At 48.6% G+C, this 27938-nt stretch overlaps 1 protein-coding gene across 2 annotated transcripts; it reads left to right on the top strand.

The window, feature by feature from the left end:
* The first annotated feature begins 359 nt into the window (after positions 1 to 359).
* LOC310821747 (junction plakoglobin-like) lies at positions 360 to 23923 on the top strand. Of its 2 annotated transcripts, none has more exons than XM_083693937.1 (16): positions 360 to 487; positions 15609 to 15668; positions 16176 to 16349; positions 16767 to 17020; positions 17197 to 17435; positions 17964 to 18165; positions 18619 to 18763; positions 18925 to 19028; positions 19305 to 19643; positions 19946 to 20098; positions 20478 to 20597; positions 20745 to 20895; positions 21320 to 21441; positions 21937 to 21979; positions 22447 to 22587; positions 22752 to 23923. In XM_083693937.1, exons 2-15 carry the CDS (start codon positions 15656 to 15658, stop codon positions 22578 to 22580), a joined length of 2193 nt encoding a protein of 730 aa, XP_083550063.1. In that variant the 5' UTR covers positions 360 to 487; positions 15609 to 15655; the 3' UTR covers positions 22581 to 22587; positions 22752 to 23923. The 2 variants fall into 2 exon arrangements, with proteins under 2 accessions (XP_083550063.1, XP_083550064.1); XM_083693938.1 differs by having other exon boundaries at positions 369 to 489; positions 15613 to 15668.
* The last annotated feature ends 4015 nt before the right edge of the window (positions 23924 to 27938 follow it).

The following is a 27938-nucleotide window of genomic DNA, read 5'->3' as shown; positions in this document are numbered from 1 at the left end:
TGGTCGGTGGCGCTCACTTCCTGTCTCTACCCTTCCCAGCAGGTAAATGCTGAGCTCTACACTGTGGAGGGCATTCCATAGAACTCCACATTTCCTCAACATGTTCTGTATAAAACACGATCAAACACTTATCAAAGTAACATCTTCCTAGCTCCCTTGGTGTCATATGTAACAGGCGATGCATATTCATAGATTTCATGGTGTAAGCTTCATTGGTCGGTGTACATGAGGTGTACACACCTTATATTTGTTGCCCATATCAGATTCTAGAAAAGTAAAGGGTTGGGTCGAGCCGAGCAGAGAGCGCTTGTGGTGAGGTAGGAGGAGTCTGGGGTGAGGTGACGCTTCTACTCATTGTTCCGAGGATCGTCGGACAGCGCAGCAGTAGGCGTCAGTTCAGCAGAGAGGACCATATCTTTGGAAAAGTCTGTTTTTGGGACAACGTAGACTTGGAATTATTCGAAACGATAGTTTCGTACTTCGACAGGTAAGAATACTTCATGGTCACATTCCCTTTTTATTTGACGATCAATGCGAGGAGTTGGGATTCTTATCAGCGAATAGGATAGTTTCTAATCTACTTGTCACTTTTACTTGAGTTGTGTTTTTTTTTTCGGTATTTGACTGACATTTCTTGCAGTTTAAATATTGTATTTATATTCTGCATATGAAGTTTCACCTCTCGCAGTGAGTGTAATTCGTCGCTGTCCGAACCTGACGACAGAATAGAATAAAATGTTGCTTTCGCACTCATTTCCGCACCAGTCGCCACACAAACGTCGTTCGTCGTGGTTGTACGGTGTAATACCAAGTTTGTTCTATTTAACAGGATCGATCGATAGATAGACAAATACATGTTGATGTTGGGACGGTTTTGCCAAACACTTTCTCTGCCCAAAAAAATATCTTCGAACGTTTGACCAAAGTATCGATTCAATTGGACGTCATTCGAATCCCAATGGAGACTCGTACTAAAAGTCATTAGTGCGCTCCCGTGTCACCCGAGAACGGGACACACACGATCGAAGTTCGTCTACCCTCCTCCATTGTCAAATCCACAGGATCCAACTTCCTCTCACAGCTTTAGCCTACATAACTGGGGAAAAATAAATGATTGGCAGATTCTGCTTTGCTATTCCACACATTTCAAGTCTAACACTGAACTCAGAAACCTTTAATTGGGTTGTTGATTGCACCTGCCTAAATAATGCATGGCAATTGCAGTTTGTCAATTAGGGAGATTGATATCACCAGGTTGTTTAGACGGGAGAGCCCATCATTTCAGTTGTTGGCAGGGGGAAGTGTTTATCGGAGTGCCGGGGCTGTGGCAGATACTGGCTGCACATCAGAACGAAATGCTGCCACACCTAGATTATCATGTCTCTCCAAAGCCAAACACTTGAGAAATAAATCAATACAAGGCAAATACAACAACGCTATATGGTGAATTGACGTGTTTTTAATCAATAACATTGATCCGTGAATTTCCGATCATTTTTATATTGTATATTAGGATTATCACCAGCCATACCAACCCCCCCCCCTCCAGTGGATGCTGAGGGCCCTGGAGTTTAACAGAATAGGTTGAAATTCCCCTCAAATGCTAATCTTGGTTCACCTTCACATGTTTCTCACTGATAATAAAGGATAGGATGGGGGGGGGATAAAGCTGATCCTATATCCGTTATATAAGCCTTGGGGGGGGGGAAACATCACCTCAGGGGAGGCTGGTGGAGATAGAAACCGGAGGAGGGCTCATTATAATGCATGAAACGAAGAATGGTTCTTTATCATTTCTACCTCCACCAGCCTCCTTCAGCCCAGAGCCTCTAGCCTTGATCCCCAGGTAGTAAACTGTGGAGGGGTGGGGGTGGGTGGGGCATGACTGATGGATGAGGAGTGGCTGTGTATGGTTCAGGTTCACACATGCATCATGGATGACTATGAATAATGCATGATGAGCATAAAGACCGGGGCAGCATTACAACATTTTGTGTGATAATCAGAAACGGTGAGGTAGCAATACAAAAATGTGTCGTCCCTTGTCCTGCCAGTGACTGCACAACAGGGGAGGCTGGGGGAGGCCGAAATGGGAGGACGGGCTCATTGTCAATGCATGGAATGAGGAATCGTAGCCCGTCCTCCGATTTCTGCTCTCCCCTGCGCCACACCCACGTCCTTATTCACACTAGGGTGACGTTCAGGAGGGCGTTGGGACAGTAGATAGAGATGCAGATAGAAATGTCACAAGTAGACCTGACGCCATGACTTACTCTACACGTCAGAGAGGCGTGTCTGCTCTGTGTGAGATATATCTTGGTTGCATTTCGTTTGATGTTTCTTTGCGAGTGAAACCAAACGAGAAGTTGTTAAACAGCAGTTGTGTCCTGTTGAACGCAGCCCAGTTCAAGTGAGCAGTGTAGGAAGTCCAGGTGTTTTGTCTAATTATATAATCTATTACAGGCATTATCTAAAACAGGGGTTCCCAAACTTTTTAGATTCCCAAATTGACATCAGTCATTTCCCATGAGTCCAACATCTTGATTGCAGGCTAATGCTAATCGCTTAAAAGATGCTCTAAGTGGTTGGATTTGAACCCCAAATCACTGCACAGGTGCAATACACAGACGTTGTTTTGTCTTCACACGAAATACACATTTGAGTCTTATTTGTCAAGTCATTGAGGTTAGTTGGATTTTCTCAGGCGACCCCAATTTGAAATAGGTGTTAGGGTCACCGACCCCTCCCCCCCCACTGCTGATCTAAAAACCTCTTTATAGACGCCATTTGTTACAGCTGTTCTACTACCCGGTGGTGCCACACTCCCAAACCACAGATTTCTCATTGGATTTCATGACTAAATCCACTTTAACATGCGACATCAAAACGACGTTATCTCCTTCACTTGACTTATGCGATTTAGTCATTTTGGAGCCGGTCTAAGACCAACTTTTTAATATCTGTGAAAGTCAAATTCGACATGGCCGAGCAAACGGAATGACATTAGAGTTGGAACGGCTGTCTGTCAGAACTGGGATTTTCCCTTTTTTTCTCCGTGTTGATACACAACACAGTGCTTCATCCAAACGAGCTATAATGATCCGACCGAAGAAGCGGCACGGTTTTTGGCGTCCAGCACCGTTCTACACCAGCGAGCCCAGCTGATGTTGATGAATGGATGTCAGGTTGAATTGAGCTCAGGTTGAATTGAGCTGAGTTCTCTCTCTCTCTCTCTCTGCTGCCCCCCCCCCCCCCCCTCTCTCTCTCTGCTGCCCCCCCCTCTCTCTCTCTCTGCTGCCCCCCCCTCTCTCTCTCTCTGCTGCCCCCCCCCCTCTCTCTCTGCTGCCCCCCCCCTCTCTCTCTCTCTCTGCTGCCCCCCCCCCCTCTCTCTCTCTCTCTCTGCTGCCCCCCCCCCCCCCCTCTCTCTCTCTCTCTCTGCTGCCCCCCCCCCCCCCCTCTCTCTCTCTGCCAGTATATTCTGTTGGTCATTCCCTAGAATGCTGGTGGGCTCTGGCTACAGCCTGCAGGCTGCCTGCCTGTGTGAGTGTGCGTGCGCGTGCGCGCGTGTGGTTGTGTGAATATGGTTCATACTGGGATATGCAGCTGCAGCTAGGGCGGGTGGGCGGGGGGGGGGGGGGGGGGGTGATACAGTCTCTAATCCTCCCCCTGGTCATGCTTAATTCCCTGATATTGTCCTACATAAGGCCAGACAGGGACCAGGGGATCCTACACAGTATAAATAGGCCTACGCTTCACAAAGGGGATTACCCAATAATATACCACATCATCCTTCTTTCTTTCTTCCTTTCTTTTCTTTTTCTTTTCTTTGTCTCAGTCTCACTCTTTTTCTATGAGGAGCTGGCGTCAGTTTTTTTTTTTTTTTTTCCTCCATCTGCTTTAATCTTTGCCGTCTCTCATATCTGTGGTCCAGCTTTATCTTGTTTTTCCCATGTCTTGACGTCCTTCTCTCTCTCTCTCTCTCTCGTTCTTTCTTGGTGACGTCTGAACATTTCAGGGCACATTTTGAGGGCTCAGTTTCACCACAGAAACCAATCTGACCGCACATGGCTCTTAATGTGTGTGTGTGTGTGTGTGTGTGTGTCACCTTGTTGTGTGTCCTTGTGTCCAGGAGGGGATGGAGGAACAGGGAGATGGGGTTTCTGTGGTCAGTTGTGATATGGAGCCTTTGGGTGCTGTCCTGATAGTCTGAAGCGGCTTCATCTCTCTCTCTCTGTCGTGATCTCCCGTTAAATTGCTGCAGCTTAAAGAACACATCTTCCCAGACGATGCTGTTATCAACCCAAAGCAGATTTACTCTTACTAGTCCCCCCCCCCCCCCCTTTCTCCCCCACCGTCTCCCCCCATTCTAAATCCTACTAAGAATGTCCTAGTCAGAAATCAACCCAAGTCGCCCCCCCCCCCCCCCCCCCCCCCCACCGTTCTTTTAATCTGCTATCCAACAGTTTAGCATTTACACATCATAATCGTTGATGTGTTGTCTTCAAGGTGACTTTCCTATTAGACAGCTGTGTGTGTGTGTGTGTGTGTGTGTGTGTGTGTGTGTGTGTGTGTGTGTGTGTGTGTGTGTGTGTGTGTGTATATTCCACACTATCAAACAGCTAAGGCCATGACGGCCCTGACAGAAATCACATCACAATCGTTATATATGTTTGCCATTCCAATGCAAGGTGACTTTCCCTATTGGACAGTTTTACAGCACACATCGTCAGTGTGTACACGAGAAGAGGTCATGTGACCTACTGCCGCAATCCAGCAAGTCGGTTCTTACCAGGGGGAGGCCGGTGGCGGTAGAAATCGGAGGACGGGCTCATTGTAATGCATAGAATAAAAATGAGCCCATCCTCCGATCTCTACCTCCGCCAGCCTCTCCCGAGGAGAGGAAAGGAGACGAGGAGAGGAGAGGAAGGACAGGATTTGAGACTGTTTGAGATCATGTACCCTGGTGCCCATCAGACTCAGCTCACTGAGAAGCACATTGCTCAGCCAAAACCCAACCAACCGTGGCACAACATATCTTTTGAGTCAGCTCAGCCGGAAGCAAGCAAGTCAGTCAACATCCCCCCCTCCCCCCTCCACCCCCCCTCCCTACTAGTGCATGTGAAACTGTGTCAGTTATGAAATAATCATTAACATGTAACATTCATAAAGAATCTAGCTGTAGTGGTGTGTGTGTGTGTGTGTGTGTGTGTGTGTATCTGTGTTTGTGTGTGTATCTGTGTTTGTATCTGTGTGTGTGTGAGAGAGAGAGAAAGAGAGAAATCCATAAAACTGTCTGAGGGTGAATAATTCATCTTTAGTGACAGCGAACGGGGTCCAGCTGTGTTCACCCGGGCGGTGCCGGTCTCGGTGCCAGCCTTCGACAGCTCGCCTTTATCTCGGTGCCACCAACTCCGCTGGTCACGACCGGAGCTGCCAAGCTTCTCCCCAAGAGAAGATACCGGTTCTAATGGGCACTCCCGACCCCCCCCCCCCCCCCCCGACCCCCCCCAACCGAGTCATTTCTGCTGGCTGGTGTTGTTCTCCTCTCTCACCACCTCATCCTCCTACTCATCCCTTAATTACCCTGCAATGAGAGGAGAGGAAGAAGGGAGGAGAGGAAGAAGGGAGGAGAGGAAGAAGAAGGGAGGATTGAGGGCGCGGTGGAAAAGGAAGGCTAATGACTCGTTAGACAGACTGAGCTGAACAGCCTTCAGCCTCGCACAGATATAAACTCATCTCACATGAACTGTGAACCGGTATGTCTAGGCCGTCCAGCAGTTTTTCCCTGACCAAGTGATCTGACGCGAGGACAAACTCCTGCCCCCCCCCCCGTCACAGCCTGCAACATTTAAGCCCCATACAGCCCTTATGTTCCCTTCACACATACTAATACTTTCACATCCGATGACACGTCTATCTTGTTATGTCTAGGGCCAGCAGTTTTTCCTAGCCTTATGATCGGATCAGGAAAGTGTCTCGGCCCCCAGGGCACGGCGCGATCGGAATAGAATCTCAAGCCTCCCGCCGAGGACTCGGTACACGTAGGTGTGAAAGTTGTCTGTCAGTTTATGACAAATGAACCATGGCGTCATGACGACCGATATGACTTGTGAACCCTTCACGGTTCACGGTGACCTCATTTTAGTCCGGAAGGAAGAAGGGAAAGTGGAGGTTCTCTCCTGCCTGAAATCCCCTTCTCCCTCTTGCATCAGTGTCCCTGTCAGGGTAAGCGTGACATACTGGGGGAGCACACGCTGTAGATATAACCCTACAGTATCTGTTCCATCTCTCTCTCTCTCACACACACACACAACATCTATTCCATCACACACACACACACACACAACATCTATTCCATCACACACACATGCATAACAGCTTTTCCATCTCACAAACACACACACGCAACATCTTTTCCATCCTCTCCTCTCTAGCCGTCTGGTAAGCTTTCCCTGCTTGTCAGCTGAACTTCTTCAGGGGGTGTGTGATATTCTTCAGATTCCCTTCAGATTTCAGCTCCCCGCCTCCCCCTCTGCCTCCGATCTCTCTGAAATATTCATCATCTGTCGCATCGCCTCAGCGATCACCAGCACGGCCATGCATGCCCAAGCAGGACAAAACACACACACACACACACACACACACACACACACCAACACACCAACTTAAAGGAGGGCGTCAGAGAGAGCTGAGCTATCCTGACTGTTGATTTACACTGTTGACTCTGTTGACACAGGCAGTAAGTCTAAGAACTGGCCGACTTCCATCTGTAACTTTACCGTTTACTTGAGCAAACACCAAAAGCCAGCCTACCAATTGTTGACAAGAAATGACCCATTTGACGAAGTCATCTCCACAAAGTAAGTCATTTCTGAAGCCATCCCAATGACCATGGGTGGAGTCCTAACTCAAGATCCCTGCCCTGGCGCACACACACACACACACACACTCATTAACCTTCAACATAGATACAGACTTTCTGTTGCTACTCACGGCTCTCCCATTTGGCCCTTCCCTCCTTCCTTCCCTCCCTCCCTCCCTCTCTCTCTCCTTCCCTCCCTCCATCTCTCCCTCCTTCCCTGTCAGCTCCATGTAACTTGATTCCCCCCCCCCTCCCTCCTCCCTCTCTGCTCTTACACACTTTGTATGATTTACAGAGGGAGGGAGAGAATGTACAGGGAGGAAACAACATGAATAACACACACACACACACACGCACACACACAGAGACAGATATGCCCACAAAGACAGCATTTACAACACAAATGGATATAAAGTATCTTTCTCACGCAGGGTGTGTGTGTGTGTGTGTGTGTGTGTGTGTGTGTGTGTGTGTGTGTGTGTGTGTGTGTGTGTGTGTGTGTGTGTGTGTGTGTGTGTGTGTGTGTGTGTGTGTGTGTGTGTGTGTGTGTGTGTGTGTGTGTGTGTGTGTGTGTGTGTGTGTGTGTGTGTGTGTGTGTGTGTGTGTGTGTGTGTGTGTGTGTGTGTGTCACATGCAACCTATCCAGCAGGGAGCCGTGTTGTGTACTGAAGCACTACTTCGCCGTAGTGAGGTTTTGGCATGCCCAAATAGCCGAGAGCAGGCTTTCATCAAGCGGCTGTCCTCATTGGAGGTTTTGAAGAATGTACTCTCGCAAGTGGGTACTTTGTCTTTCTAAATGCACTCTAAACGAGACAGGTCTTTTTCTTTCCTGGTCTCTTACTGTTTTGACACAAACTCAATTTGTCGGTCTAGTGCTCTGTAACGAAATGGCACCATAATCTAGTTTTGATGCGATTTTTCATTCGTCTGGAAAAAAAGGAGTGATCCTTTCTGGCGTGCCAGCCTGGCTAAGAGCATCGTTTCATCATCCCAGTTGTTATCATCGGCTTTGATGTATTTACTCCCGAAACTAAGTACTTATTCGCTGTCCGAATGAAGTTTCTGATTTGACCCAGCGTCTTCCCCCCCTGTGTCTTTCTCGACCGTGTCAGTATTCAGACTTGGTTAAAGTAGTTCTTTTTAAAAGGGTTTGATTCCCCCCGGTGAGTAGTGATTTACTTCTCTCGCGGTCGTTGTAACAAATGCTGTCAAGCCCTTCGCTCTCTGACCGGGACACAGTCTTTTACGACCAAGCCTGACGTTGGCTTTGTGAGTAATGAAGTCTGACCATAAGAAAGAAGTGTATGTGTGTGTGTGTGTGTGTGTGTGTGTGTGTGTGTGTGTGTGTGTGTGTGCCCCCTGTCCTGTCCTGTCCTCAGTGGATCCATTAGCTGCTGTGTGTTCACCACTGCACTTCCTCCCCTATTGATTTGTACCAACCAGCTAAACAATTAGCCCCCCACCCTCCCCAGCCTTCCATAGCCCCCCCCCCCCCCCCCCCCCCAATACTAGCATGAGTAGTAGTCGATTACATCAGTAGGGAAGGGAGGAGGAGGGCCTGGGAGAGAGCGTAAATGGGGGGGGGGAATGGAGAGAAAGAGAGAGAGAGTGTGAGAGAGTGAATGGAGAGAGAGAAAGAGTGAATGGTGAAAGGCTGCTGCTGTCCTAATGGGGGTTAAGCTGGCTCTCAGCAGGGTATCTGGACCCTGACCACCTGCCAGACGCCCACAGCTGTGTGTGTGTGTGTGTGTGTGTCTCTGTGTGTGTGAGAGAGAGTAAGTCTGGGGACCACTTACTGACCGCAGCCTCTTAACAGCGGGGGCTCGGCCGGCCGGCCGGCTGGCCACTCACAAAGCCATTTAGAGGACCAAGAGGGATGTGTGTGTGTGTGTGTGTGTGCATGAGTGTGTGTTAATGGGAAACGGGTTGTGTAGCGGTATGGGGCGTTCTGTGAGTTGGTTGCATGTCGGGCGGCGTGCGTGTGCGTGTGCGTGTGTGTGTGTGTGTGTGTGCGTCAGTGTCATGCGGGGGTCGGGGGCAGATGAGTTGCCATCCCCAGATGGTGTATGGAGCTTTACAGATGTGTGGTAATGGAACTTAATCTGCTTGATCTGTGTCCTCCGAGCCCTGACCATCCCTACGTCTACCAGCCCTGTAGGAGGGAGGGAGAGAGAGAGGGAGGGAGGGAGGGAGGGAGGGAGCCTACCTACCTACCTACCTGGCCACATCAACACGGATATCAACAGAGAATTAATAGTCTACATATGAAACGATCGGGGTTGGGTTTTTTGGCATGCTTTGCACCACTTTTCTCTCTCGTCTACGAGGCCTATATCTACACTGTGTAGAGAGAGTCTACCTAGCCTGGGGAGGCCGGTGGAGGTAGAAATGGGAGGACGGGGCTCATTGTAATGCACGGGACGGAATGAGGAACGGCATCAAACATCACGCAGACGACGTGGGGTAGAGACCAGCTAGGTAGCCTCTCTCTCTCCATGCATTACAATGAGCCCCATCCTCCCATTTCAACCTCCCCCACCAGCCTCCCCTGGTACAACACGTCTTGGGCCACCGTCTCGGATGTGAAAGCGTCTTGGTGGGAGTTTCCTGGCATGCTTCGTAGCCCGAGGATTACCTTCAGTCATGCAGGGCCAGGAAATGAAGGCAAAGATTATCCTAGCGCTACAACACTCTCCAGAAAAGTCACCTCTCATAGGCTTATGTCACGCTGGGTCGTGATAGGCCGGCGAGAACGTCCGTCACATTGCCAGCACCTATCGAATGCCTCTCGAGACGTACAGACACGGCGGAAGGGGGAGTGGCTAGGTTGCGAATTTGGAATTCAGCAAAAAAAATATTTACCCCCTTTAATTCTCCGAAGTTGTTTCGCCCTAGTGGTGGTGTTCGGAATAGCCCGGGGTTAGTTGAGGTTTTGGGTTAGAGTTAGTTAGGGGTGGAGGCCAAACCTCCTCGAGAGAAACCCGGTTGGCTGGTTCCTCAAAGTGCCTGAAGCGTGTGTGTGTGTGTGTGTGTGTGTGTGTGTGTGGAGATGTGTAAGAGAGGTGCTGACTGAGTGATTTGACGGTACAATACTACATGCACTTCAGGACAGTCACACACACACACACACACACACACACACCCCCCAGAGCGAATGGGTGTGTGAATCTGAATCCACAGATGGGATCACACCCAGCATGATCTCACACACACACACACACACACACACACACACACACACACACACAAAGTGACAGTGTCATACACACAGATCCATTGTCTCTCACACCTGCACCAAGTGACACACACACACATTCTCACACACACCTGCTCACTGCCACACCCTGGTTCAGGTGTAGACAGAGTTGTGTGAGGAGGATCCACCCTGTCTGACACGCCCGGGAAGGGAGGCTGCTGATGGAAATGAGACAGTTTCATTATCATCACCACCACCATCATCATCATCATCATCATCGTCACCACCAGCACAGACTGTTAATCAACCACTGACACAGTGAATGAGTGTTCCTGTTGACTCAGTCTCTGTGCGCCAGGGTGTCTGTGCAAGAGAACAGGCTAGAAAGGGAGAGTTTTTAGTTCAGGACTGTGTGTGTGTGTGTGTGTGTGTTGGACGGGGTGAATGTACTGGGTTAGTGTGGAATGTCACACCAGGATTAGATCGCTGGGGGCCAAACTGCATTTCTCTCTCTCTCTTTCTCTCTCTCTCTCTCTCTCTCTCTTTCTCTCTCTCGTTCTTTTCCTGACTGACTCTCCTCACTCTCCCCCTCGTTCTTTCTGCCTGTACTCGTTCACTTTGGGGCTTTTCTGACATTCCTGTCTCCTTCAGACCGTCCCACAGGCAGCTATCAGGAAGAGGAGAGGGGGTGGGGAGAGCAGAGCAGGGTAGGGTTAGGGAGTGCCTCTTTTGTGGAAAACTATGGCTCAAAGCTGTGTGTGTGTGTGTGTGTGTGTGTGTGTAGATAATAGACCCAAGGTACAGTAACTGTGACAGCGTATCAGTCATTAACCACACTACACGACTTAGAATGTGCCAAAGAGCAAAGTCCACTCCAGGGCACACACACACACACAACCTCAACAACAGTTCCTGACCGCCACACAATGTAGCATGAGCACGCTAGTTGTTTGTGTTTGTTTATACTGCTATGGCTGGAATTGAGCTGACTGTGACTGTTTTTAAGAGGAAATCATCTCAGCGTTTGTGAGTTTCACCACACTCGCAACATAGCTGTTGAGACTACCCTCCCCCCCCCCCCCTCTCTCTCTCTCTCTCTCCCCCCTCCCTCTCTCCCTCTGCTATCGTCAGCGGTATCTCTGCAGCTATCTACAGTCTGGCACGGGGAGGTCAGGCCAGAGGCAGCTAGCTAGCGGAACAAAAACACACGCCCTGCAAGCTGGGTTGTGTGTGTGTGTGTGTGTGTGTGTGTGGGGGGGGGGAAGAGATGGAAAGCAAAGACTGGAGATGATGGATAGAGAGAGAGAAAAGGGGTAAAAGGGAGATGAGATTGACAGGAGAGAGAGCCAGGTCAACTCTTCAGGACGGTGTGTGAGCAGAGTTTCTGTTACCAAGGTGATGCAGGGACGGAGCGTGTCGCAACAATCAGATCCGAACAGTTGGCCGAACCTCCCGCCTGCCACACCCAGGAAAACACAAAGACTACACACACACACACACACACACACCCTGTCACACACTCACACACACACACTCAAACACACACACACACACACCCTGTCTCACATTCACTCGAAACACACATTGCACTCATCACATTCAACACAGTTTTACCTCATATGTGTTGATGGACTATTCAGGAGGCCGCATAACAAGCTGTGCTTCATATCTGGAGGAGTTGTCGTTGATTTTTTCTTTGTAGTTCCCAGGAATACACAAAGTGATAATTGGCAAGTAATGATTGGCAAATACACCTGTAATTGGAGTAGACTAGACACTCCCAAGCTTGGGAAAAGAGGGTCACACCTTTATTTGAACAGAGAGAGAGAGAGAGAGGGGGGGGTTAGAGCCACAGAGAAAGACAGCACATTTTGTGGCCGTGATGAGTCGGTGTGTGTACCTGTAGCAGCAAGCACAGAGCTGCCTATCTGGAAACGCCCCGACACCCCCCCCCCCCCCCCCACCCCCTCCCCCTTTGGTGACTCATCATTCTGCTGTTCCCAGTAGAGATGACAGGCTAGATGCAGAAACACATGATGGCTCACACACACACACACACACACACATGCAGTGCACCCCCATGGCAGTGTGTGGTGAGTGACTAGCTTGTGAGTCACCAGACTATTGTCCCAAATGTTACTGAGATAAGCATGCATGAGGACTTTCCAGGCCCTAGAGAGAGACACACACACACACACACACACACACACACACACACTGCCACACCCTTATCGCCCATCCCCCCCATCCCCAGAGAAAACACAGGAAGACCCCTTGGAATATAGAGAGAGAGAGAGAGAGAGAGACACACACACACACACATTCCCACTACAATCTGAGCCGCTAGGGAAATGCACAGGGGCTTTTGATGGTCTAACGAGTGGAACATAGGAACACACACAGCCCTAGGGCATGCACGGAAGGGAGTGGTACTAGAACTTACACCACTAGCAGGCTCACTGTTTGGCGCACACACACACACACACACACACACACACACACACACACAGGGCAACTCCCAGGCTAATTCTAGACAGATTCAGACAAGATTAGCTGTGTACGCTGGCACCAGCGTTTATATAATCACCTGCACAAAAGTGCTTTCATCTGGAGCTGATGGTAACGGTACTCAAGAATGATTAGCATCTCATTGCTGCGGTTCCTCAAAAGAGAAGACTTATTCCTACGTCTCGGACACAAAGGATTGTGACGTCCTTCTATTTATAAACTAGAAAAGCCCCTAGATACAGAACGGGGGTTGTGTGTTTGTACTGTTAAGTCACATCCACATACAATATGCAAATGTCTGGGCGCAGGGCGGGATGGGAGGAGAGGCAGAGGTAGGAATGTCCCGGCGTCACGCTTATCAGGCTCCAACACGCAACGCCGGGACGGTCATGTCGGTTCCACGGGTTGTCTCTCTGCACCTCTCGACTTCTCTACCTCTACCTTTCTACCTCTCTCTCTCTCTACCTCTCCCTCCCTCTACCTTTCTACCTCTCTCTCTACCTCTCCCTCTCTCTCTCTACATCTCTCTCTCTCTCTCTCTCTCTCTCTCTCTCTCTGTGGAAGAGAAACATGCCAAGTACAAGATGGAGAACAGATAAGCCTGCCTTCCCCTCATTCCTTTTGAACTGTACTTTTCTCTCTCCCTGTTTGTCTTTCTCTCTCTCTCTCTCTCTCTGTCTCTCTCTCCTTTCTCTCTTTCATTCTCCCTCTTTTTCGCACTCATTCACACACACGGAGAGCGTACCAATATGCATTTACGCAACATGGCTCCCGAAATAAGCGCAGGCAAAAATAGTTGACACCCTAGCATCGGATGGACACCCTAAGCATGACCTGAATTCAGATCAACACATTCTACACTCTGTTTATACTGCGAGTGTCAGACCTGGACGGAGAGAGAGCCTTGGAGAAATGTGTGACGGCTTAAGCTGGGGTGGGAAAATGAATGCCAGAAAAAGAATGCCTGTGTGTGTGTGTGTGTGTGTGCGTGCAGATCCTTTCACACACTTGGCCTCTACCCTTTGGGAGAATGGCTCCATACAGCCACTGCATGCCCATGCTGAGCTCCTGTGTCATTCCTCCTACTTGTCCTGTTCTCTTCCCCATGACACACACACACACTCATACACAGGTACATACATACACAGAAACACTCAGATTCATGAACAATCACACTCTTTCTCCCACACACACATACTTATACTTATACATGTGTACACACACACACACACTCATATTCATGAACAATCACACTCTTTCTCTCACACACATACTTATACATATACATGTGCGTACACACACACACACACACACACACTGCAGTGTGCCCGAAGAATCCTGTCGCCCCTGTTCCACCCCCCGCCCCCCCCCCCTCCCCAACATCACAAACATTGTGACTGAATCTCATCTGAAACACACTGGAGACATCGTCAGGACGAGACTGTCACATGTCACAAGCGAGACCGCCACACGCCGTTCTGAAAGGGCAGAAGTGTTAGATGCAGCGTGGCCGCTCGCAGCGGAACAGAGAGGAGAGGACTTGATTGAGACCATGCGGGAGTCGCAGAGTAGAGGGGATATGGGACATCCTCCCGGTCTTTCCTGCCGCGGTTATTTCGGGTCTTCACAACAAGGAAGTGCTGATGGTGCTGTAAAGTCTTTGAAGACACACACACACACTCACTCATACACACATACATACACATATGCGTAATATACACACACTCATATATACATACACATACACACATGAACATAATATGTACACACACATTTTTCCAAAGATATTATGCATTTACAGTCTAATGGTAATACATTCAAATAAGAGACTGAGCAGAGAGGTGACTATCGGACAAGAACAAGAGAGAACAAGAGGGGGGAGAGAGGGAGAGGGAGGGAGAGAGAGAGAGGGGAGACAGGTGAGGGGGTGGAATACCTGAGAGATCTATAGGATGAATAATTTAAGTGGTGGAGAAAGAGTAAGAGGAGAGAGAATAATACTGCAGAACTGTGTGTGTGTGTGTGTGTGTGTGTGTGTGTGTGTGTGTGTGGGTCTGGGTCAGGTGCCAGAAGAGAAGAGTATTGCTCACTTCCAGAGAAAGCCGTAAACGGAGATAAGAGACAGATAGATGGTGTAGAGAGAGGAGCTGATAGGAGCCCCACAGGAACTGTCGGAGGGAAAGGGAGAGATGTTTGTTTTTTGAAATCGACCAGTGAGAATGTGAAGAAAGGCTGTGTGTGTGTGTGTGTGTGTGTGTTTAGAAAAAAAAAAGGTAAAGATGTGGCGAGGGAAAAGTGTGTGTGTGTGTGAGCAAGATAGCGATAGACACACACACACACACACACACACACACACAGTCGAAACCTGCCTAACCGGTTTTGGGGGCCGATACAGATACTATGCGTCAGCGCACGCCAGCAGAGGCAGTTAGGCCCTGTCTCCTCTCCCCCATGGCTGTATGGGCGGAGGCCTAGGGCCGGAGGTCGTGGGGTGGGGGGGGGGCGTGTTGGTATTCCTGCCCTGCAGCTGTCTCTCCGCCCCCCTCACCCTCCCTGCCCCGCCCCTCAGGCTCCCAGCAGCCCCTGCTGGCTACTCGCGGTGTTTTTGCGTCGAGCTCTCTCACCCACCCACCCACCGGGCGGTGTAGATCAGGGGAGGCTGGCGGAGGTAGAAAACGGAGGACGGGCTCATTTGTAATGCATGGAGCGGAAGGAGGAACACTTATGTGCATCCATCCTCCCATGCATTACAATGAGCCCGTCCTCCGATTTCTGCCTCCCCCTGGCTGCAGATAATACCTGGTGTTTTAAACGGGAGGTGATTTAAACAGCAGGGGGCATTTATCTACTGGTAAACCTGACATGCTTCTGAATATATTTCCCTTTTAACAAAACGGCTTTGAAGAATAAAGAGCCCGAAAAGCGTCACTTCAAAGATGTTTGTTTGGGCCACACAGTAGGAGGCCTGTCTGTGATGTAGGAAATGTGAAGTTGTTGTTCTGTGTGACTAAACGTTCCTCTTCTTCTTTTTGTGTGTTCCAGGTTTTTTTTTTTCTCCATTCTTCTTGGTTTGAGCCCAGGAGGCTAGAATGGCAATGCAAAGTACGTACCGGCCTATTTTAACAGCACTCTCACGTTTCTCTCTGTCTCTCTCTCTCTCTCTCTCTCTGTCTCTGTCTCTCTCTATCCCTTTCTTCTCCATGTGTGGCTCTCCTCCATCTCTCCCCCCCCCCCCCCCCCCACTTTCTGACTTCTCATCTCTTTCTTCCTCTTCTTTTCTTCCCCCTCTTCCTCCCTCTCCTTCCTCTTTCCTTTGTTGTCGTTTGGTCACTTCTCCATGTCGTTGTTGTTGTTGTTGTGTGTTAGCCTACAGTTTGGTTGTCTTGCAGCTAGTGTATACTTCCAAGTCCACCATTATCCATACTTACGCCCTTCCTCCCTCCCTCACTTTGTAGTGGGTGAATCTTCAGCATGCACTTCCAAGTGCACCATTATCCAACCTGATCCCTCCCCCTTAATTCTGTGTGTACAGTAGCCTGCTAGCACAGAAGTGTCTACTTCCTTCTGAGTGCACTTGTATCCACTGTAACGCCCTCGCTCCCTCCGTAGTGGACGACGCCGACGGCATGGTGAAGGTGTCGGAGTGGCAGCAGACGTACTACGCCGGCGACTCAGGCATCCAATCAGGAGCCACGACGGTCCGGGACGACGATGGCACCGACTACAGCAGCGGCAAACAGTACACCGTCACCACCACCACTGTCACCTCAGAGGAACCCGCTGGTAGGACACACACACACACACACACACACACACACACACACACACACACACACGGTACAGCAGCTCCAAACAGTACACCGTCACTGCAGAGGACCCTGCTGGTAGGACACACACACACACACACACACACACACACACACGGTACAGCAGCTCCAAACAGTACACCGTCACTGCAGAGGACCCTGCTGGTAGGACACACACACACACACACACACACACACACACACAGTACAGCAGCAGCAGCAAACAATACACCATCACCACTGTCACTGCAGAGGACCCCACTGGTAGGACACACACACACTGTTACTACTACTGTAACTGTTTTACTACCACTACACCTGCATGACATGAAGTAACATTCATTACAATAGCATACCTTTCTACCCCCCCCCCCCCCCCCCCTCCCTCCTCCAGACCTGGAGTCCCAGTACACCTTGACGCGGGCCCAGCGAGTGCGCGCCGCCATGTTCCCCGAGACGGTGGCGGAGGGCACGGCCATCCTGTCGACGCAGGTGGACCCGGCTCAGATGACCAACGTGCAGCGGCTGGCCGAGCCCTCGCAGCTCCTGAAGAGCGCCATCGTCCACCTCATCAACTACCAGGACGACGCCGAGCTGGCCACCCGCGCCGTGCCCGAGCTCACCAAGCTGCTCAACGACGAGGACCAGGTGTGTGTGTGTGTGTGTGTGTGTGTGTGTGTGGTGTGTCTCCTCTCTCTCTCTCTCTCTCTCTCTCTCTCTGGGGACCAGGTATGCCCTCCCAGGTATTCTGTCCGACTCTGTGTCTGTATACGTTCTTTCTCTGTAACTCCTTCTCTCTCACCTCCTGACCCGTTTCCCTCCAGGTGGTGGTCAACAAGGCGGCCCTGATCGTGAACCAGCTGACCCGCAAGGAGGCGTCCCGCCGCGTCCTGATGCAGTCGCCCCAGATGGTGGCGGCGGTGGTCCGGGCCATGCAGAACACGGGGGACATGGAGACGGCCCGCGCCACAGCCAGCATCCTCCACAACCTCTCCCACCAGAGGGAGGGTCTGCTCTCCATCTTCAAATGCGGAGGGATACCCGCCCTGGTCCGCATGCTCAGGTGAGACTCAATCAGGCAGGCAGGCAGGCAGGCAGACAATCGATAACGTTGAATTTCAAGCTCCAAAGCCATTTAGGGTAAAATCAGTCCGTCAGCTTCCTTAGCGTACGGTAGACTTTGTTGCGAACACGAACGTATAGTGTAGAAGGAATATCCAATTGAGAGAATGTTAGGTGACCCGCAAAAAACATCCAGCAAATAGAAGGTTCTCTGAAAATGGTATTCCTCCTCTTCACTGTCCTTTACCTCCCTCATTCCTTCTGTCCCTCCTCTTCCTCAGTTCTTCCTCCTCCCACTGCTCTTCCTCAGCACTCCTTTGGAGTCTGTGTTGTTCTAATCTTCCTCCTCGTCTTCCTCAGCTCTCCCATGGAGTCTGTGCCGTTCCAATCATCATCCTCCTCCTCTTCCTCATCCTTCCTTTGGAGTCTGTGTTGTTCTAACCCTTCCTCCTCCTCCTCCTCCTCTTCCTCAGCTCTCCTATGGAATCTGCACCCTTCTAATCTTCCTCCTCCTCTTCCTCATCCTCAGCTCTCCCATGGAGTCTGTGTTGTTCTACGCCATCACCACCCTCCACAACCTGCTGCTGCACCAGGAGGGGGCCAAGATGGCGGTTCGCCTGGCCGACGGCCTCCAGAGGATGGTCCCTCTGCTGAAGAAGACCAACCCCAAGTTCCTGGCCATCACCACCGACTGTCTGCAGCTGCTGTCCTACGGAAACCAGGAGAGCAAGGTGTGTGTGTGTGTGTGTGTGTGTGTGTGTGTGTGTGTGTGTGTGTGTTGGAGTGGAGTATGAGCAGTGGTGAGTGGTTTTCTGTGTGTGTGTATGTACATAGATGTGTCTGTATGTACATAGATGTTGGTGTGTGGTTCAGATTGACTGTGTGTGTGTGTGTGTAAGAGTGTATGGTTGGATATGCACATGGTATGAACACATGCTGATTTGGGTGTGACTGTGTGTGTGTGAGGGACATGGGTGTGTGTGTGTGTGTCTTTGTAAGCCACATGGGTGTGTGTGTGTCTTTGTAAGCCACATGGGTATGTGGTGTTTTGTTTGAACCTATGTGAACAAACAACAGAAGCAATGCCCTTGATTTGTTACTCCGTATGACCTTTTGAATGAACCTCTCCCTCCCTCTCTCTCTCTCTTCTGCCTCCCTCTCTGCCTCCCTCTCTCCCTCCTCAGCTGATCATCCTGGCCAACGGGGGTCCTGAGGGTCTGGTCCACATCATGAGGAACTACAGCTACGAGAAGCTGCTGTGGACCACCAGCCGGGTGCTCAAAGTCCTGTCTGTCTGCCCCAGCAACAAGCCTGCCATTGTCGAGGCCGGTGGGTACCGTGTGTGTGTGTGTGTGTGTGTGTGTGTGTGAGATGAGTGAATGACCCCTGCCTGAATTGAGGGATAGCCAATTGAGGCATAAAAGCACTATTTATATCTCAATAGGGATATCTAACGTTTCTGCCCCCCCCCCCCCCCCCTCTCTCTCCAGGTGGGATGCAGGCCCTGGGTAAACACCTGACCGGGTCTAGTCAGCGTCTGATGCAGAACTGTCTCTGGACCCTCAGAAACCTGTCTGACGCCGCCACCAAACAGGTGAGAGGCCACCTCTTCTCTCATCCCTCCATCCTCCTCTCCCCTCATCCCTTCTTGTCCTCCTCTTTTCTCATCCCCCCCCCCATCCTCCTCTCTGTGTCTCTCACTCCTGGCTACTTCCCTCCCTGCATTCCCCCCCCCCCCCCTTCTTTTTAATCCTCATTTTACCCCATCCCCCCCAAATCTCCTGCTCCCGTCTCCTCTTCTGTTCCGATGACATCAACATGCTCACTTAATAACTAACCTATCCTTCGCCCTTCTCCCCCCCCCCCATAGGAGGGTCTGGACAGCCTCCTCCAGGTGTTGGTGGGCCTCCTGAGCTCTGATGACGTCAACATGCTGACCTGCTCCACGGGCATCCTCTCCAACCTCACCTGCAACAACGCCCGCAACAAGGCTCTGGTCACCCAGGGCAACGGCGTGGAGGCCCTCATCCACGCCGTCCTGCGGGCGGGCGAGAAGGAGGACGTGGCCGAGCCGGCCGTCTGCGCCCTGCGCCACCTGACCTCGCGCCACCCGGACGCCGAGCTGGCCCAGAATGCCGTGCGACAGTACTACGGCATCCCGGCCATCGTCAAGCTGCTCAACCAGCCTTACTATTGGCCGGTTATTAAGGTGAGGGAAGGAGGGAGGGAGAAAGGGAAGGAGATGAGGAAGGGAAGGAGAAAGGGAAGGAGATGAGGAAGGGAAGGAGGGAGGTAGAAAGGGAAGGAGATGAGGGAGGGAGAGAGAAAGGGAAGGAGATGTGGGAGGGAGGGATGAACGTATGAATGAATGAATGAATGAAAGGAGAGAGACAACTACTCCAACTTCTGTTGCTGAAATGTCTCCAACCCTTCCTCCCCCGAGGCTGTAGTTGGTCTGATCCGTGTCTCTAACCCTGCCTCTCCCTCTCTCTCCCCCTCCCCCCGCCCCAGGCTGTAGTTGGTCTGATCCGTAACCTGGCCCTGTGCCCAGAGAACCAGGTCCCCCTGAGGGACGCTGGGGCCATCCCCCGCCTGATCCAGCTGCTGCTCAAGGCCCATCAGGACGCCCAGAAACACGGCTCGGCCACCCAGCAGACCTACCAGGTAACTGTCACACATCGACCCTAGTCTACACACACACACACACACACACACACACACACACACACACAGATCTACCAGGTAACTGACACACATTTACCCTAGTCCACACACACACACACACACACAGACCTACCAGGTAATTGACACAGATTTACCCTAGTCTACACACACACACACACACACACACACAGACCTACCAGGTAACTGACACACATTTACCCTAGTCTACACACACACACACACAGACCTACCAGGTAAAGCAGTGGAGGTAGAAATCAGACGACAGGCTCATTGTAATGCATAGAACGGGATGAGGTATGGTATCAAACACAGTGTGCAATCTGTGTATAATTCAACTCTCTCTCTCTCTCTCTCTCAGGATGGTGTGAGGATGGAGGAGATTGTGGAGGGCTGTACAGGAGCTCTGCACATCATGGCCCGAGACCCCGTTAACAGAGGAGAGATCGCCAGCATGCAGACCATCCCCCTGTTTGTACAGGTAACAGCTTCTCCATAGAGAGTGTGTGTGTGTGTTTGTTTGAGAACAAGCAAACTGAGCAAGACTGTGTGTGTGTGTACATACAAATTGAGTGTGTGTGTATGTGTGTGTCTAACCACCCTCCCACCCCCTCCCCTCCCTCCCTAGTTGCTGTACTCCCCAGTAGAGAACGTGAAGCGTGTATCTGCGGGGGCTCTGTGTGAGCTGGCACTGGACAAACCGTCAGCTGAGATGATTGACGCCGAGGGAGCCTCCGCCCCCCTGATGGAGCTGCTGCACTCCAACAACGAGGGCATCGGTGAGGACGACAACAACAACAACAACAATAATAATGATAATATTACATGATACAGATCACACAGTACATGATAGGACCGTAATCACACAGACGAGACTAGACAGAATGCCAAACTGACAGAACCAGAGTGTTCAGGGCCCAGTATTTTCAAAGCGTTTCATCTAGGTCAGAATGATCCGGATGGTTTTTCTTTTTGCTGTCCAGGACCAGATCTATCTGCCAGATTTTGAGTCGTAGAAGGGGAAAAAAAATCAGCCAGCTCGATCTGATCCTGGATAAAAGTTTATTCTGATCCAGATTTAAAGTTTTTAAATACTTGGGGGGGGGGGGGGGGGGGGGGGGTCAACTTCGCTTTTAAACCCACCAGATTGATACAAACGAGAAGGAATGAATCTCTGACGTCGTTTGTCTTTCTCCCTCCCAGCCACCTACGCCGCCGCCGTCCTCTTCCGCATCTCCGAGGACAAGAACTCCGACTACAAGAAGCGCGTGTCCGTGGAGCTCACACACTCCCTGTTCAAACACGACCCAGCCGCCTGGGAGATGGTGAGACGCCCTGTCCTCTTCCACCCTCTAGTGGCCACAAAAGTTTAAATTAATAAATAAAATGATTTATTGTTATTAAACCTTTTTATTTATGCAGGGTGTCCCACTTAAGATCAAGGTCATTTTTTTCTCAGGGGAGCCCTGCTTAGAACATGAACAATTAAAAACAAAAACAAAAAGTATGTTTTAAAATGACAAACTATTACCGCAATAATTTACAATATAACCAGTTAAAACATGTACGTTCCATACATACTTTGTGCCTTTACCCATGTCTTGTAACATTGGTACATGAGTTATGTAGTCGTAGAGTATTATTTTACTTCATCATCTATGAAGTACAGTGCATGTTGTAAATATGTCCTAAATGTAGAAGCACTTTCTCCCAAAACTACTATCCATCAAATGACAAGAGCATAGTGTTGACTGTTGCCCATATATGGAAGAGCTGACGACCTCACTCTGACCTTTCCCCTCTGGTGACCCCCTCCCCAGGCCCACAACAGTGTCCCCATGGAGGCAGGCTATGCAGCAGACGGTGAGTAACTCTCTCTGGGGGAGAAAGGTGCCCCGGCTGCACATTCCTCCCAGCCAGCACCACACTGGGACACACAATGGCTCTGGGTGGAGTCGTGTTCTACATATACGCGTACTGCATGACGATGGACTTCACATTTCACCTCCCTGATTTATCTGATATTATAATCTTATGAGAGAGCGAGAGAGAGAGACAGACAGACAGAGAGAGACAGACAGAGACAGAGTGACAGACAGACACAGAGAGAGAGAGACAGAGAGAGAACCCGTGGAACCAACATGACCGTCCCGGCGTTGCGTGTTGGAGCCTGATAAGCGTGACGCCGGGACATTCCTACCTCTGCCTCTCCTCCCAGACTCTCTCACCACATTAACTTAACAATACTGAAAGAGTTGACAGATTTATGGGATTTTTCGATACAAATCTTCTATTGACATCTCTCTGTCGTGTGTGTGTGTGTGTTACAGAGCTGGACACTATGGCGTACCAGCCTTATGGAGGTTACCCTGCTGACATGGAGGGAGAGATGGGCATGATGCCCGAGGACTACCAGGGGGGCATGACCTACGACATGAGGCAACAGTACCAAGACCACTACTAGGACAGAGGTCAGTATACCTACACACACACACACACACACACACACACACACCCACCCTAGTCACCCAGTGTAACTGTCCTCAACACACAATCGTATTCTGAATCTGTGTCACGTATATGTGCACATAATAATATGATTATGTAAACATTAGTTTGACCGTTCTCTTTTCAGACACAGAAGGAGTGATGGGAGGAGAAGGAGAGAAGGGGTGAAGCAGAGCAAGACGAGACAAGAATCATCCAGAGAATCTTTCAGTAGAATCTATTCTGTCCCTCCGCTCACCTCTCATTGTAATATATGCAATTATCACTGACTGTGGGGCTCAATCTAATAGGGCTTATAACTTCTGTTTTATAATGATGATGATGATGAAGATGATGATGATGAAGATGCACATAGGATTTTAGTCGAGGGGTGTTTTAAGGGGTGTGTGTGCGTGCGTGTATGCTTTGGGGTTGATAATCTATGCCAAAGAGATTTTTATTTTGTGACGATAATCACGTAGTTTTCTTATATTTTTTTTCTAGTTTTTCTTTTATTTTAATTTTTTTTTCTGTTTTTATTTTCTTCTTCTTCGAAAAAAAACTTTAAAAAAAAAAAAAGAAAAAAAAAGGGGGTAATACTAGTTGAAAACACTGCCGGAGGGTGTTGCCGCGCTCGCCTGCTCACTGTGTTTTGTTTCTTTCTGCCTTGGTAACAGACACACCGCTCGTTTTTTTTTTTAACTGTGCTTCTAACACCGCTACACCGCCATGTTCCACCTTGTCTCTCTCAATGCGTCACCCGAGTCGGGGCTCGGTCCAGAAACGACAGACGCCTGTCTGTCTGTCTGTCTTCCGTGTGGGAGACCTGGGTTCTAACCCCCCCCCCCCCCCCCCCCCCTCCGATCACTCACAGTAGCTCTACCGCTCCGTGGGGCTCTGATAGGATATCGTGGAATTGTCACTGTCCTGTTGCTTAGACCAATCCAACTCATTCAGATCTAGTGTCTAAGGGGCGTGTGGTGGTGGTGGTGAGGGGGGGCTGTTTGTGGACGGGTGTGAGTTAGTTCAAGAGTTAGTACTGATTCAGTGATTTTGAGTGTGAGTTAGTTCATGAGTCAGTACTGACTCAGTTATGCGCGTTAGTTCATGAGTTAGTACTGATTCAGTGATGTAATATCTGACTGTTTCCATTGCCTCTTATTCAGTAGGGGAGACCGACCCAATACAGTAGATGTCCTAGCAGTCTACGAGACACAGAAACAAACTACTGACAGGGAAATTTGTCTTTCTACATAAAAAAAAAAAAAAAAGTTTTTACTTAAATTTTGTTTAAGAAAATAAAGGATATATTAAACTACAGATTGTGTTTGTGTGGTGTACTTGACTGAAATCAATGTTTGCTCTGTTATAGACATGTTTAAACTGCTACGTCTAGCACACATTGAATACAAGCCTAACTAACTAAGTAAGATCACCTCAGAGTTGACAATATGCTACAATATGCTTTATTTATAGGAACATGATTTTTCCAATAAATGTTTCCTCTCAACAAAATGTTATTGAAAATATATTTCTAATAAACTGAACCAAGTGTATATTTCCTTCAGAATTTCCTTCACCTACCCAGTATTAGTATAGTGTTCTAATAAAGTGTTCAGTGAGTGTATTTTAGAATTTTAAAACAAACCTGTGCTTTATGTCTCCTCCAAATCTCTCCTCTGTAGTTCAATTACCTAATGATGAACTATAAAGCCACACAATGTTTTTTTTTACTCCCTTTTGTTTGGTGAGAGATTTTATCTATGTATATTAATACCCACACTAAAATGATGGTAGTATGAAGGACACAAGAATCATCTAGAATTTGGGTTTAATAAAACCTTTATTTGTGTGAAAGACTTTCTAATTTTTAAGTGTAATTGGACAAGTTTGTTAGAAACAGACACTTGAATGCTACACCGCTCAGAGTTACAACAGTGTTTCTCACAGAGGACGCTGCCTCTTAGTGCATTTGTTGTCGCCATCATCATCATCGTCCCTGCTCCTCTTCCTCGACACTCCTGAGGTGCCAGGCCTTGAGCTGGGGGACCACTCCTCCTCCGAGTCAGTGTCATCTGACCGTCTCTGGCGCTTAGAAGCACTGCCATCCTCGCTCTCGCTCTCGCTCTCGCTAATATAGATGAAGTCCCTGCTTCTTTTACAGGCCCTCTCCAATGGCCTGCAGACGAGGGGGGCCTCGATGACCTCTTCAGCAGCACCCTCCTCATCATCATCATTATCATCATCATCATCATCATTATCATTATCATTATCAGAGTCCTCTGACTCCTCTGACTCCTCTGATTCCTCTGCAATTGGTTCCATTTCCCTGGGAGGATTCACAACGACCATTGGGTCGACCGGGTACAGGCATCCCTGCTGGTACCACAGCATCTGTGGGTAGAGGTAGGGCAGCTCGCCCTGGTGTACCCGCCGCTCTGGGATCACTATGAGGCCCCGCTCTGGGTCGATAAACTCCTCGGGGTCCGCGATCCAGAAGGACCCGTCCTGGAACCACAAGAGTCTAGAGGGTGGGTAGGGTATATCAGGTCCCTGCATCCACTGAATTTCCACCTGTTGGCGGATCACCTGGTGGCCCTCCACCTGGTCATGGCTCACATTGGGACTTTCCATCTGGGTATAGTGCGCCTGGTAATTTAACGCTGGGAGACGGCCACCCAGGTGACGCTGGCCCGGGCATTGGCAGTCTGGTCCATGATAGTGGATATTCTGCCACTTAGGCCAGAGGTCACGCGAACGCTGGAGCCAATTGCAGAAAAGCTCATAGGCCGCAATGTCCAACCCAATGTTCAACCCGTCCTGAACGGGTTCCAAGGACACATCTGACAGGACAGAATTAGACATTGAAAATCACTTACTTCACATGAATGTCAGAGGCCAATCTTTCAGGTCACAAAAAATGTAATGAAATGTTTTTCCACCCAGAATAAATCTATTTAACACAAATTCTTAGTATCATAAAAGTTCTCAATACTCACCAGAGTGAGTACCTCGACAATGTGTACATTGACCTTCTGTTATCGGGATTTTGACCATGTTTATGCAAATTAAATCAAGTCTTCTCTGAAGGTGGAGTCAATACTGAAGGTTCTGGTGAATCTGTCTTTACTTTGTCTTCATTTTGCATGTGATGTCATCATGTTGGTTTGTGACATAATCACACATTCTGTGACAGACGCATTGTCCACTGTAACCATGACAACTGCATGGAGCAAATGGAAGTCCTACACATAACAGACAGTAGCAAAAAATAGATTTAAAAAAATAAAAAATAAAATATACAGTACCAGTCAAAAGTTTGGACATACCTTCTCATTCAATGGTTTGTCTTTATTTGTATTATTTTCTACATTGTAGATTAATATTGAAGACATCAAAACTATGAAGGAACACATGGAATTATGTGGTAAACCAAAAAGTGTTAAACAAACCAGAATATGTTTTATATTTTATATTCTTCAAAGTAGCCACCTTTTGCTTTGATGACAGCTTTGCACACTCTTGGCAAGGTGTGTCCAAACTTTAGACTGGTATTGTATATACAGTGCATTCGGAAAGTATTCAGAACCCTTAACATTTTCCACATTTTGTTATGTTACAGCCTTATTCTAAAATGGATTCAATTCATTTTTCCCTCATCAATCTACACACAATACCACATAATGACAAAGTGAAAACAGGTTTTTAGAAATGTTTGCTAATTTATTAAAAATAAAACATTGAAATTTCACATTTTCATAAATATTCAGACACTTTGCGTTAACAGACAACATAGATGACAAATCACGCCCGAATTCAAATCAGACCGAGACTTTATCCTTGTACGTTGTTGTTCATTTTCTGACAGACTAGTGTGGCCGGGGCCAAAGATGTCATGATGTTGGTTGGTTTGCAACACGTTGTCACATGATTATAGCTGATGCATATTCCACTGTGGAATTCAACCATATGGGCTATGGTAAACATTGACATACACTCACCGAACACTTTATTTGGAACACCTGTACACCTTCTCATGGTGGAGGTGGTGTAGTGGTGTGGGGAATGTTTTCTTGGTACACTTTGGGCCCGTTAATACCACTCAATCATCGCTTGAATGCCACAGCCTATTTGAGTATTGTTGCTGACCATGTGCATCCCTTTATGGAAACAATTTACCCATCTTCTAATGGCTACTTCCAGCATGATAATGCACCATGTCACAAAGCAAAAGTCGTCTCAAACTGGTTTCATGAACATAACAATGAGTTCAGTATTCTTCAGTGGCCTTCCCAGTCACCGGATCTGAATCCAGTAGAACGGGAGATTCACAGCTTGAAAGTGCACCTGAAAAATCTGCAGGAATTGTGTGATGCAATCATGTCATCATGGACCAGAATCTCAAAGGAATGTTTCCAACATCTTGTGGAATCAATGCCACGAAGAATTGAGGCTGTTATAGTACATAGTGTTCCTAATAAAGTGTCTGGTGAGTGTATATTGCTTCGTCAGACAACCTGTTGGAAGTGCACTGTAGTGTCCAGTAGGTGTCAGTATTGTCAAATAAAAAGAGGAATTACAGCTTAGACGTTCTCTCTCTTGCGATGGCAGGTTTTTGTACAGTGTTTCTGGGCTTCCTGTCACTGTTGTGCCAAATCTTATGTTATGTTATGAATATATTATGTTTTCAAACTTGCAATTAAGATGTTATTACACATCCATTACTGTTACCATAACTGTATTCATTTACCTACAAATGTTAAAGTATGAAGTCTGACCAACACAGCATGGGTGATGTTAGAGAGACAATCTGACATGGAACAAAGGAGAACACTTCATGCTACTCTGGTTTCTTCTTCTTCTTCTTCCACACAAGCTCCTCCTCTCAACGTTGTACACAACATCTCCTCTCAGAGAGGAAGAGGAAGAGGAAGAGGAAGAGGAAGAGGAAGAAAGATTGAGAAAAAGATTTGTTAGAAAGAATAGGCTTCTCTTTTCATGTTTCTAATTTTCTCTAAAGAACCTGTTCATACAAATCAATGTAAAAGATGCTACAGTAGGTCGTTATTCAACTCATAACTGTCTCTAGTAGTATTGTAGAATTTCCGATGTAGGTTTTCATATTTACAATATTTACAATGATCACTGAATTAATGTCAAAAAGTGAAAAATATAACAGCCTCTAAGCCTTTATAATAGAGCTTGTATGTGAGGTGATGTTGTGAAAATTCGTGCCACTATCATGCCAAACCTGTTCCTCATTATCCTTGTAAAAAAACAAGAAAACGCATACCATAGGTGGTGCAGGCTGGTACATGACCACCTCACAAATTGT

Source organism: Argentina silus, assembly GCF_951799395.1.
Source record: "Argentina silus genome assembly, chromosome: 22".
Classification (NCBI taxonomy): domain Eukaryota; kingdom Metazoa; phylum Chordata; class Actinopteri; order Argentiniformes; family Argentinidae; genus Argentina; species Argentina silus.
This window is presented reverse-complemented; position numbering and strand designations above follow the sequence as displayed.

Bases quoted from the DNA above. Each gene is read 5' to 3' on its own strand.
- LOC310821747 (XM_083693937.1), top strand. The intron at 18,166-18,618 runs GTGTGTGTGTGT...CTCCCTCCTCAG, and splicing joins ACGGAAACCAGGAGAGCAAG to CTGATCATCCTGGCCAACGG. The intron at 18,764-18,924 runs GTGGGTACCGTG...CTCTCTCTCCAG, and splicing joins GCCTGCCATTGTCGAGGCCG to GTGGGATGCAGGCCCTGGGT.